This window comes from Crocodylus porosus, unplaced genomic scaffold (assembly GCF_001723895.1).
Source record: "Crocodylus porosus isolate Cpor-Errol unplaced genomic scaffold, CroPor_comp1, whole genome shotgun sequence".
NCBI classification, from domain to species: domain Eukaryota; kingdom Metazoa; phylum Chordata; order Crocodylia; family Crocodylidae; genus Crocodylus; species Crocodylus porosus.
The window spans coordinates 118,574,468-118,588,097 of record NW_017728931.1 but is presented as its reverse complement, the minus strand read 5'-3'; the positions used below and the strand labels follow the sequence as shown (position 1 = coordinate 118,588,097).

General features: G+C 40.7%; 1 protein-coding gene across 5 annotated transcripts in view; it reads left to right on the top strand.

Annotated features, from left to right (window-relative positions):
* Window positions 1-13,630, top strand: part of CPNE8 (copine 8) — a 293,497-nt gene that overhangs the window by 103,330 nt on the left and 176,537 nt on the right. For 3 of the 5 annotated variants that reach the window (XM_019543521.1, XM_019543522.1, XM_019543524.1), the window contains exons 8-10: window positions 1,363-1,466; window positions 4,893-4,997; window positions 6,484-6,525. The exons of 1 other annotated variant lie outside the window; for it this stretch is intronic. In XM_019543521.1, coding sequence (XP_019399066.1) covers window positions 1,363-1,466; window positions 4,893-4,997; window positions 6,484-6,525 — 251 coding nt within the window. The remainder of the gene's footprint in view (window positions 1-1,362; window positions 1,467-4,892; window positions 4,998-6,483; window positions 6,526-13,630) is intronic. One more of the 5 variants, XM_019543525.1, reaches the window with a different exon arrangement.

Genomic DNA, 13,630 nt, shown 5'->3' with positions numbered 1-13,630 from the left:
ATGATGTAGGGGAGGCTGGGGCCAGCACTGTGCTGGCCCCGGTAGCCTTACCTGGGGTCCTGGGGGCCTCCTGGAGCTGGAGCCATTATGCTCCTGCCAGGCAGAGCCTGTCTGGCAGCTGCAGTGCAGCTCTGAGTGGCCCAGCTCTGCTGTTTAGGGGTGCATGCTGCCTGAGCATGTGCTGCTTTGGGGTTTTTTGATCCCTGGCTATCCAGGGGTAAAAAAAAAAACACCGGAAAAAAATGGAGCAGCGCATACTCGGATAGTGTGCCCTTGCAGCACAGAACTGCAGTCTGTGCGGTATGTGGCACTGCAAATGTGTTTGTAGCAGTCTGTGGTCTGATTTGCACATGTCATCATCAGTAGTGTAACAATGGATGGGTGAGAGGGGGATAAGCTCCGGGTGCTGCCTAAAGAAGGAAGGATGGGGAGCAAGGCACAGTGGAGCTGGGGGAGAGGGGGTGGGGCTCATTTTACTGTCTTCCTCCCCCCTCACCACCCTACAACTTCCATGCACTAGCTCCAGCTTTGGAAGTGGGGAGGGAAGAGCAGAAGCAACAGGGTTGCTGGCACCTGGCTGGCAGTGGCATATGGTACAGAGACAGCAGCTAGCAGGAGTGGTGCTGTGGTGGAGAGGTGTCATCACTTCCTTTTTTGCTTCCAAAAAACAGTTTTTAAATGTCCTTTTGACATTGGTTGGTAGCAAAAGATGGAAGCGATACCTCCCCCAACAGTGTGCTTGCACTATGCACTGCCACTGCTTCAGGATTCAGAATTTGTCAGTTAAGACTCTGATTACTATATTAGAAACCTGTAGACTTCCCACTTGAAGCTGTTTTCTATACTTTCACATTTTTTTTGTATCTGGCATTTAAGTCAGACGTACACAGTTTGATAAGGCATTACTGCAATTTTTGTTTATCGACTAGGTAGACAGTTCCATCATGCAGAGACCGGAATAGTGCTTTATCGCGCTGTCACAGGTTGAATGTACAAGACCACTTGGTGTTGAAATAAAGGTCACTCACCTGTAACCAAAGTTTTTTGAGGTGAACTGTGCACATTCACACGCCCTGCATCCCCATCTTTGAATCCTCATATCAATTTTGGACCTGAAGACACCGAAAGGTCCTTCCAAGTGTGTGGAACCACTTTGGTTCTGAGTATGTGTTAAAGGTTTCACCAGTTCTGCTGTCTGCATATGCCAGTAATGTGAACGTGCAGAAATCATCTCAAAGATTAATATTCATCACTTTTTTGCGGGGGGTGTTTGAATGCCTGTTTTGGTTGTTTAATTTTTGCAGATGTCATGGTGGATGTAATTTATGCATTAGTTTCTGTATTATCCACGGTTTCTTTCAGGATTCTGTACTGATGCAATTTTGTGCAAACAAATTGGACAAGAAGGACTTCTTTGGAAAATCTGATCCATTTCTAGTGTTTTACAGAAGCAATGAAGATGGCAGGTAGATGACTTTATACTTTTGCTGTTGCTGTACAATAGACAATGTTTTTAGTTCTTTCTATGTGCTGTTAGATATATTTTTTGCATTTTTCTGATACTTGTCAAAATACTAAGTTGCGTGTCATTTCATAACCCTATATCACTGAGGTGTTTAGATAAATGAGATTCTAAGCAAATTTTTCTCCAATTGATTATGCCATAACTGTGTAGGAATAAGGCTGCTATATTAATGGAAATTAATTCTGTAACTAGGGAATCTAAAATCTAAATGAGTATATACACAGCTCTATGAAAACACTGAATAACATGGAATTTGTTACTATAGAAAATAAATAATATAGCATATTTGAACACAATTCGTTTATAGAAGAAAAACATCTGAATTAACATACTAATGCACAAAAATGATTTAAATAACTCCTTCATACCACAAAGATATATTTTACATTTTTACTCTGCCCAGATGAAAGAGAATATGTGAACAGATTTTCAGAAAGTCTGTATATAAATATTTTTCAGATGTGCTCATATCCTACATTTTATGCTCTAAGTCTGTTACAATACATTAATTTCTGTTCTGTGTCTTTATGAGCTCCTTCATATGCGTCTACTAGCAGTTAACCTGTTACGAAGTTCTTTTGGAAACTACTCATCCTTTTCTATACAGGTGCATGGTAGGCTGCCTAAGGAAGCTGTGGAGGTGATCAGGAATGGGTTGGACAGGAATTTGTCCGGGATGGTTTGGGCATAATGGTACAGACCCACCCCCACACTGCTGATCTGGCCCATAGGGCCAGGTGATTTCCACACCCGTGGTTTAAGCTATGTAGACAATTTTATAAATAGTTTATTTTATGAAGAGTCCATATTATAATTTAGCATAGCACAAAAATAAATCATTTTTATACATATAAAAGTATTTTTATTCTGAAGCATCTTTATATTGAAACAGTATTTATCAGGAACATTGGTGTTATGCATATTTTAAATATTACTTTTATGTAAGCTAATTGTAGTAATTGATGCATAATAGACCCTAAGGGGATATTGATGATTGCTTAAGAGTGAGAAACTATGTCAGTAGAGCTGCCCAAAGCTTAACATCGATGGATATCTGTAGTTATAAGCTCTATTCTTGTATGCACATATCAACAGGAAGCTGCCTTGGACAAGTAAGATTACACAATCTCTGTTAAAATTTTTCCAGGTCTCTGGCAGGTGTTCAGTTAATAAGGCAATGGGATCTGACCCCGATCCCAGCAGTCACATTTCCTGCCATGCCATATGTGCATGACAGCAGGCATAATTATGAGAATAAGGGATCAGATCATAATCATGCAACTGCCAGCACAGGGAAACCTGGGCATGGGTTTGTAAGTGTCCACCAGCCTGGCAGCTGCAAATCTATGGGCTCCTGTGCCAGGGACCTAGGATCAGGAAGATCTCCCTGATTCTAGGTTCCAAGTGTGCCAATCGCATGTGCAGCTGGATTGCACACACAGTTTTTAAAGGTCCTGGCATGCAAGGACCCTGGGACTGGGGAGACTCTCTAACCCTGGGGACCTGATGCATCAGGATGTCTAAAAACCATGCATGTAGCTGGCTGAACATGAGATATTTAGAAGTCCTGGTGTGCCAAGATACCTTAAAAAATAAAGAACAAAACAAAACAAAAATACCTTGTATGCAGCCTGTTTTCAGATATCCTGGGACTCTGATCCTGGGCTCCAAACATGTGGACTTTTAAAATCCACATGTGCAGCCCAGCCTGCAGGCTTGGCTTTTAACTTGCTGCATGGAGAGAAACTTATTTGTCTCCCATCCTCATCCCATGCAGTATTTGCACAAGGCGAAGGGAAGCCAACTCAGGAAGTTGACTGCTCCATCCTTCCCTGGGAGCTAAGGGATAAGGTAGGCAGTGTGCTGTGTTGCAGGAAGCTTCAGCATTTACAAGGACCTGGCTTTTTAAAGGACCTGACTCTGTAGCCTCCACAGGGGCTGAATGACAAGGCAGGAAAGACTGCCATGGGCAGCTTTGGAAACTGCTCACCCGGCAGCCCGTTTTTGGCACTGGGACCAGGTTGTCCTAGTCCTGATGCTAACCCCAATCCCAGTGTAGATGCTGACAGTCAGCTGATTATTGGCATTAGGATAGAAACAAGCCACATAGTTCATGGCACTATACAAACCAGCCATGAAGATGTTCCATATTTTTTGTGGAATAAGTTTGTGGCTGATTTGCCACTTTAGAATACTAAAATTGGATGAACATGTGGCACTACTACTATTGAAATAAATGTAATGTGCCGGGGGCCAGTATACAAACAGAACAGTGGAAATGAGAGGATGGAAACTGGCAAAACTATGGTGATAGGACCATGTTCCGCAGCTGCTGTTTAGGTTTTTTTTTTGCCTTGCTTGGTTAAGAAGTAAATACTTTCACCAGAGGTGTAACAGGACAGTTCTGTACCCTGGGCAGCTGCAGCTAGCCTGCAAGTGCTATTTTTGCACCCCATCCCCTAGGCTGGCATCTGGGATTGCTGCCCTGGTTCAGCCCCCACTGGATACAGTATTGGTTTTCACATATATGTAGTATGGAAATCCTTTCCTGACAGGAGGACTAAGGTTCATAGTTCTTTGTTTGTTTCTACATGCTATCTACACACACAATATGCAAAACAGTCAAGAGTTTTTAATGTTGTTCCAGTTCTTGGGGGTTATAGTAGTTGCCAATTCTACCTAAATTTATTTGATCCCAATACATATCATAGTTACCTATAATTCCATTTCCAAGTGAATTATGGCAGAGATGTCCTAAAAGGAATGATCAAATGATGCCATGTGTGTGACTAAACAAGCTTTGAAGTCAGTTGCCTTCCCTATAACTTATAAGCAGCCTGACATTCTAAATATTCTGTTTCCTTGTAGTTTGCTTGGCCTGTTCAATTTAAAATTTTTCTGAATTTGGAAAAACACATGATTCAGAAAAATGATCTGAGTTCCATGTAAATCTTTTAGGTTAGTTATGTGGTGAAGGGGATTTCTAGCAAGTAGGACAATACAAATCTAGAAAAAAAATTAACTCTCTCAATTGTACCCTCTGCAAGCAATCAAAGCATACCGAGAACACTCACTTACCATGCTTGAGCTTTGCTCTTTATTTTAACAGTGGGTCAGTTGGATAAACATGGATTAACTCAAATGAAAGTTCATGAATTCCAAAGTTCACTTTTGTAGTTAGGCAAAATTTCCCTAGCCTCATATGTCACTGTAATTCATTCTTTATGTGGTTATAGAATCTTAAAAATGAAATCCTTTTAACTGAACTAGAATGATGATGAGAATACTTTATTTGAATGTTGAATACTTCTACAGAACTTTTACTCTATGTTTAATAACAAGTTTGGGGGGTTTGTTTTGTTTTTAGTTTTACAATTTGTCACAAGACAGAAGTTATAAAAAATACACTAAATCCAGTATGGCAGGCATTCAAGATCTCTGTCAGAGCACTCTGTAACGGAGACTATGACAGGTAAGATAATCATCTCTGCACAGAAAACTTTTTAAGTAAGAGCAATGCTAGTTCTTAAATTTTAGTTGGGCTATTTTCATTTTAGAAGGAGTAAAATTAGTTCAAAAAGAGAGTAAAATTAAAGAAATTGATTCAATTAAACCTACATCTGCATCATTTGCTTATATTTTAACACAGTTCCTTAGTTAAGAGAAGTAAAAGAGGCAGCAAACATGCTTTACAAATAAGTGAATGAAACAAAATATGCTAGGAAAATGAAAGTTCTAAACTCAGAACATATATCATCAGCAATCCACTGCTCCCCACACCATTAGCCTGGTTATTCTGTTCCCAGCTCTGATTCGGGTATCCTGAGGTTTGAGGGCACAAGGAAAGAGGGGTTTTTTTCGCCCTGAAACTATGGACTCCAGTCTCCTATTCTTCAGTTGATTTAGGAAACAACTCCTAATTGTGACTAGGGATGATGTAAGTAGCCCTCCCCCCATCCCCCTCTCACTTGAAGGGGCGAGAAGCCAATAGGATTATTTTATATCCTTCTGTTCTTTATCAAAAAAAAATAGCCACCCTCTTTTAGTGCATGAGGAGCCAAAATAGAAAAAGGGGAGAGGTACAAGTCTAAAAAAAAAAAAAGGGGACAGTGTTTTCTTTCTTTGCTTTTAGCATACGTATATAAAGCTCTTCCACGTCTGAGGTGGTTGATATCAGATATTCACCATATTTAGCCAGGATTTTGCTTTGGGCTGTCTACAGTGATATCCAGATCTTCCTGGGTAGTTACACACTTTGTATTCCTTAAATTAATGTAATGGTAGTACCTGATTGCTTCTAGTATGTATTATCTTGCATTTGTCAACACTGAATTCAGTCCACCATGACTTCCTTAGATCTTTTCGATGGTTTTTTCTCTAGTTTAAAGTCCTAAATGATTTTGTTTTTGGTAAGCTTAGTTACATCACCATCCATGCCCCTTTTCAGATGATTAGTAGAGATATTAAATCATACAGATGCAAGCTCAGAACTATGAAGCAAGCTCCCGTTAACTATTTGTAGTGTTACTCTGAGAAACGTAGTATTAAGAATTCCTAAATTCTGTAATTTGGTATGATTTGTGTTTTGGACTTTGTCACTGCTCTCTTTCCCTTAATCAAGTGTAAAAAGTAAAACTTTGTCTTTTAATGACAATTCAGTAAGTTGCCTTTATTTGAATCAACGGTTGTTAAATTAAAATGTGTTGTACTATAATAAACTTAATCATGGCTGATGTAGCTTGTATTGAAGAGGCTCATGTTTTTAGGTCGAGCCCTGGAACCTAATGAAATATCTCACAAAGAAGTATTCATTCTTCGTAAACCAGACTGCTAGAGTGTCTGACCTTCCAAAGGACAAACTATAAAAACTTGCAACATGTTCTTCAAATCTTAAGTATATTTTATTTTTGTGTAAGCAGATGTTTTAAGGCGTGTTTTCATATGTGATTTTTTGACAGAACAATTAAGATAGAGGTGTATGATTGGGATAGAGATGGAAGGTAAGATGTTTTCTTATATGAATCATTTACATGATTTCTAATCGTGATGTTTGTATGAGGTATAAATATATATAAAAAGAATAAAATGTTTATGTTCTGTACCAGCAGTCTAGAGTTCTCTAGTTCTCATTAATCTCAATGGCTATTTTGCTTTTGTTTCAAAAAAGTAATGTACATCTACTTAACTTTTTCCCTAATTCACTTGCATCCTTTTATATGAAGTAATATATTGCATATTATTTTGTTTTAAAGTTGGACAAAAGTTTTCAACATTTTATAAGATTGGCTTGGGAAATTTATTTTGATAGAAGAATTATCAGCTTCTAAAGGGAAGAGAATATTTTTCTTCTACTATAAAGAAAATTGCTGCACAACCAGGCTGTAGTGGCCATGAGGACCACTGGCTGCCACTAGGAGCCAGCATTTTATTTTTAGTAAGGTTTTTTTTATGGATTTTGCAGACATTGCCTGATTTCATGGACAGTGCCCAATTTTGTGATTTCTGCAAAATTGTGAATTAAGCAAGCCCCTATCTATATTTCTTTTTATACCTGGTAAAAGAAGTAAACCTCTCATGGTAGATGGGGAAAGTCATGCAATGTCTATTTTTAAATTTGGCGCACACTCTAAAATCAAATGATCATTAGCTGTTTGTCATTCCTGAATCCTGTCTTTTAACCAATTATTTTCCCATCTGTTTTTCTGTAAAGCTACCCATTCCATTTTTGCAATTCAGCTAAAGCAAAATTACTTTACTTCTTCTGCCAGGTCATATCTTCATTGCTAATTATCTCAAACAAATTCAGTTTTATTTGCCTGATTCTCTGCTTTTGTTCTTTCAGTTCTGTTCTGATTTTATTAACAGTTATTTTCATCATGTGTTGTCTCTCAGCATATGACTCCTGCTTATACAAAATCGTCCCACTTGCTAAGGCATTTTTTGTCCAGGCAAAATAATGTACTTACCAATTAAAATCAATATTGCAAAATTAACTAAGTTATATTAGAAAGCTGGCTCTCCATCGTCATACAGACTATACTCTGATTTATCTTTTCCTCTATTCCCTTGCAAATCCAGAGAGATTTGCTTTATCAATGAAAAAGATCTCGATGATATTAATATTTGAGCCTATAATGTAAATATCTTTCCTAGATAATAAAATTAAAAACTGAAGTTGTACACTAGGCTTTCATAAAAATCAGCTATGCTGTCCAATATTCTCAGAAATCTAAAATTAATAAAAACCATAAAACTTGGAGAAGATAGTAAGTCTGAATACTTGTCAGGCTGAAGCGCGCACTGACAATTTCCGTTATTCCTAAAATGCTATGGGGCTTAAGGAGTTAATCTAAACTCGGATCTGGTTGCATACACCCATTCAAATAATAGGAGAGAATTATACCAAGTTTGTTGTCCTCGAAAAGAAATTTACCCAAAGCTGCATGTACGGCTATTTGAAAGCTGAGGCCCTGAAGAGTGGAGAACTTGCAGCTGAGCATGGAGGGAAGGAGGGAGGGCATGTTCCAGACTTCCTTAGTCTGTTCCCAGTTATTTTTCTCCTGAAGCAGCCATTTTTACTCTGGGAGAAAAAGCCTGAACATGTGCACACCTATGGTTTCTCTTAGGAAAATGACGGCTCTCTTAGGAAACACTGAATGTTTCCTACAAGGCCTCTGTCTTATACATGCTAAGTGTCTCTTATTCTCACATCTAAATCTAAATAGCTATAAAGTTTTAGCAGCTAAAAACCAGGAATTAAAGACTATTTCTAAAATATTTTCTTTCATGTTTTTTCTCTCCCTTTACTACCTATTTTGGTTATGGAGGGTGGGAGAGGAGCAGGGAGCAGCAGAGCACTATCATTTTATACATGATATTCTGCACAGAGAAGCAACTTAGGTTAGCCTTTTATCTTGTGCATCGTGTTCTCATTACACAGTTAGACAATTTCCCTTTGCTGTGTAAACCACTATTACATTTAAGTAGTTGTTGCCCACTTCTTTAAGGTAAGTGCAGAGTGGCATGGGGCAATATTCAGAAAACCTTTGTGACAGATCTTTCTGGATAAGGCTGTGCTCACCTACTTGATATATAATGTATTCTGCAGCCTGGCCTGTAGCATTCACAAATTAATTATTACTTGTTCAGGGATCTTGATCTCATTTTCTTGTTTCTTTTCCAACAAGCCTTGCTCTGGGAAAGGGGGAAAAAAGCTAACCAGCTTATCTGATTGAGCTTCTTACTGCCAGTGTCACAAATTATATTACATGTTTGAAAAAGTATGTATTTTTAGGTTCTCCTTCATTTTGAAATAGTTTTTAATTAGTGTACCAAAATATGCACCACATTAACACATTTTCTAAATCTATAAGCATTCCTTTGTCACAATTCCACTGTAACAGAAATTGAAACGCTTATTATGTTGTATATACTACCGTGCTATTTTACATGATAGAGCAAAAATACATTTTGTATTTACAATTTCTGTTTCAAACTAATAAGTTTTTCCGTCTTTGTGTCATTCCACCATTGGTGCTACTGATGTAATAAACACTTTCTTCTATGTATTTTCTGAATCAAAGACAGTGCCTTAACATGGGAGTGCATGTGTGTTTAATCCATGGGTTCAGCTATCACTAAAGGAATTAAGTCTCATTGTATCTGCACAGGAGATTGTTGAACCCTTAATCCCTTCCCCACTCACTGGTTTGTAACTGGTACTGATTTCCCACTTTTCCCAAGTTTTAGCCCATTAGACTGATAATAAAATTATACATTTCTTTTAAAATGTTTGAGGTATTTTAAGGTTTTTGTGTTTATAGACTGTTAGAAAATGGCAGATCTAAGAAGTCTGGATTCAAATGAAACATTTTATCTTTCAAAAGATGTCAGTCACCAGTTGGAACATATAATATCTAACTTGTCTTGACAAGGGTCATTAATTATGGAATTGCTGACAATCATGTATCTGGTTAGGGTGTCACAGCAGGCATTGCAAGAGAGCGAAAGTCTGATCAGATAGTACTTTTGTATCTCTCTACATAGATGGTCTTCCTCAAATCCAAAAGCTGGGGAAGAGAAAGACTATAGACTTATGAATACTGTGACTATTAAATGCCCTCTTCCGCTCTTTCCTAAGAGAAAGATGTATTTTCAGCACTCAGAGTAAGTGCCACTGGAAGCATTGATCTTCCAAAACAAGTCTTGCATTACAGAGTGCTTCAGATCCAGGCTTACATGATGGCTGATGGACTTCTAAAACCTAAGGGTCAATACACACAGGTCTCTCAGTTCTGAGAGAGATATGTATTTTACTGTTTATGCCAGTATCCATATTTGCCTGGTGACCCTAATTGAGCACTGGGAAACAAATCCTTTCAACTTCAGTTCTTGCAAGAAACCCATATCAACGCGTAATCTACTGGCACATGAACAGATTGATTTGCAGTACTACTACGGATCTGGTTGATACTTAGATAAGTGGGGCCAAGTTTTTCTGCAGGCATGGCACAAATTACCCCTATATCCTCCCGGGCTAGATCCAGATGTGCAGCCACATGTGGTTTGTGACACCACAGACATCTTTGCTGTGCCACAAACTGCACATGCTGCACATTAAACTGTGGATGGCACTGCTAATTAGTGCCCCTGAGGGCCACTCTCATCCCCTTTCTCTGCCTAATCTGCTACTCTGCTTCATGCTCCTGCCTTGTCTACCACTGTCTGCTCCCTCATCTGATGCATGCTACACACAGCGAATGCAGATGCCACTTGTGGCCTGTGTGCTAGATACTCCCCAGAAACACCAGCAACACCCTGATTTTAAGGCTTTTACCTTTTCTTGGATTGTTAAATTCCTTGGATTGTTAAATCGTGCCCCTTTTCAAGTTTAGGACATGAGAGCTCCACTTGGGGAGCTTCTCCACCCTCACTGTGCATTTATTTCAGTGTGCAACACCCAAAGATAATATAGGAGATCATCTTTGGTCTTTATGGAACTTGTATTCCATGGCCTATGTTGCTCCACATGCCTTCTTGAATGAATGAAGGATATGGTTGTCCTTTTAAGAATTTTGAAAGAAGGAAGCTGTCATTTGTAAAAGAACTAGGGGTGCACCAATAGAGATTTTGGGGGCTGATACTGATAGCTTATATTTAAGGAGGCATATTGGCTGATACCGATCCTATTTCTGATACAGCTGCCTCCAGCTTATAAAACTTGTAATTCTTGTAAAAACTTTTCTTGTGACCCCTCATCTCCCTTGCTAGCTGCAATTCCGGTTGCTCTTTGGCCTTCCTAATTTCATCCCAGCGTGCTCAAGCAATACTCTTTTACTCATCCTTAGTAGTTTGTCCAAGTTTCCACTTCTTGTAAGCTTCCTTTTTGTGTTTTAGCTCATTGAAGAGTTCCCTGCTAAGCCAGACTAGTTTTCTGCCATACTTGCTAGTCTTCCTGAACATCTGCATGGTTTGTTCCAGCACTCTCAGTGAGGTTTCTTTAAAGTACAGCCAGCTCTTCTGGACTCCTTTTTACTCTCAGACCGGCCTCCAAGGGGATCATGCCCATCAGTTCCCTGAGTGAGATGAAGTCTGCTTTTCTGAAATCTGCTCTAGGGTCCTTACTCTGCTGCTCTCCTTCCTTTCTTCCCAAATGATCCTGAACTCAGTCATGTCATGGTTGCTGCTGCTCAAGTTGCCGTTCATTTCTACATTCCCTACAAATTCTTCCCTGTTTATGAGCAGCACATCGAGAATAGCATGGCCCGTAGATGACCTTTCAAACACTTGCATCAGAACGTTGTCCCTAACAGTCTCCAAAAACCTCTCAGATTGCCTGTGCACTGCTGTATTGCCCTCCCAGCAGATGTCAGGGTGATTGAAGTCTGCCATGAGTTGAACCCAAGGCTTGTGATCTGGTAACCTTCACTAATTGAAGAAAGCCTCATCCTCCAAGTCTGGTGGTCCATAGCAAACACCCACCATGATGTCACACTTACTGCTCTGACCCTAATCCAAAAACTTTCAACAGATCTATATCCAGTTTTGTACTGGAGCTCTGAACAGCCATACGGCTCTTTTACATCAAGCACAACTCCTCCTCTCCCCTGCCTGTCCTTCCTGAACAGTTTATACCCATCCATTACAGTACTCTAATCATTCGAAGTCTCTGTTATTCCAATCTTGTCATAGTTCTGGAATTGTGCAAGGACTTCCAGTTCTTCCTGTTTTTTCCCCTGGCTCTGTGCATTTGTGTACAGACATCTGAGGTATCTAAGTGATTGCCCTACTTTCTGAGGAAGACTGAGAAAGCTTCTCCTGTTGACCCCTCTTGCTTGCGCTTCCTCCAGGTCACCCGCTTTCCCACTTCAGAGCGTTGGTCTCCATCCTCCAGTGAACCTAGTTTAAGCCTTCTTTACTAGGTTAGCGACCCTGTCTGCAAAGATGCCTTTCTTTGTCAGGTGGATCCCATCTCTTCCTAGCAATCCTTCTTTTTGGAACAACATCCCATGGTTGAAGAAACCAAAACCCTGAGCCCTGTAGTCACTTTTGATCTGCTCATGGTCACCCCTGCCTGTCCTTCTTGAGGTATCTTTGGTGCCCACAAGCAGCATGGGGTAGTAGTCAGAGAGCTGGATGAGTCTCAGTAATCTTTCTGTGACATCTCAGATTCAGGGTCTGGACAACGTGTAGACCTCCTGAGACAACAGGTCAGGCCAACAGCTGGATGCCTCCACCCCACACAGAAGGGGGTCTCCAAGTACCACCATCCATTGCTTCCTTTTGGTAGCAGTGGTCTTGATCTTCCCGATCTTGGGGAAGCCTGGCCTTCCACCAGTAAAATGTGCTCCTCCTCCTCTCTTGCTAGGGCTCCAGATCTGCTCTCCAGGCAAATCCATGTTACCCAGTTCATGCTCCATTAATGTATGGCCACTCCCTGCAGATGAGTAGCCTAAGTTGCTGCCCTTCGGCAGGCCAGAATGCCATGTCCCATCTCCCACCATTCTATACCATTTGGAAAAACTTTTTACCCCCAAAACTCTACTGCCCAGAGGGCAGTTTTGACACCAACCCAACTCTCCTTCTTGCACCCAGGTGTGTAACCTTCCCTCACCCAGGTGTGTGACCTCTTGCAAACAGGCTGCAGAGCACATTTCAGCTAGTCAGGTCACAGGGCACAGGTGAGTCCAAGAGCATAGTCTCTGTGAGGGTGAGGGGATAGACCATGTAGGGGACTGGATCAAGTCCCTGTGAGCTGGGACTTCCTTCACAGGGCAGGGACAGTAGATACCCCAAAAGCCCCTTCCCTCACCACTCCCACCTCCCAGCCACACCAGCAAGCACAACTGTCACCCCCCACACTCCAATCCCAAATCCCAGTTTATTAAAACATGAAACCTTCTTTAAATTACTTCCCTTTTATTTCTTTTTATTATTTTTTTACTTCTTTTTATTTTATCCTTCAGTGGCTAGCTGACTTAATTTTACCACTCATCCCCCCACTGCCATTTCCTTTCCTACTCCCATTGCCCACTCCCACCCCATTAAGTTTCCTCCTCTTCACTTCATGTTCCTGCCCGCTTCCCCCCAATCTCTCCCACACCTAGAGCAGACATAGATGCCTGTTCCAGTTCACCAGCCCTGTAGCTCCTAGCCAGGGTCCTGCTCACCAGCCCTGCAGTGGCAAGTTACAGCTGTGCTGGTGAGGGAAGTCAGAGAAGGTTTTTAGCTTGAAGGGTTTGACTGCTCAAAACTCAAGCTAGCACTAACACTGATCAACACTTGAGCAGCTCAAAGTACAAATTGTAACAAAGTCCTAACTGAGAGAAGCTTTGTGGGGGAGTGCAAAAGCAGCCATTACCAGAGTGGAAGCTGATTGTGCCACTGGGATCAGCACAACGGGAGCCAGCGCTGCCTGGGAACTTCATAGCCGCCCTGATGTGATGCTGTGGTGCTATTCCTCTGCTTCTGTTTTCCCCTTATTTAGTCTATAGGTGGTGGTAAAATGGCTGGAGATCCTTTAAATAATATTTTCCAGGTTCACAGATTCATAGACATTAGGGCTGGAAGGGACCTCGGGAGATCATCGAGTCCAGCCCCCTGCCC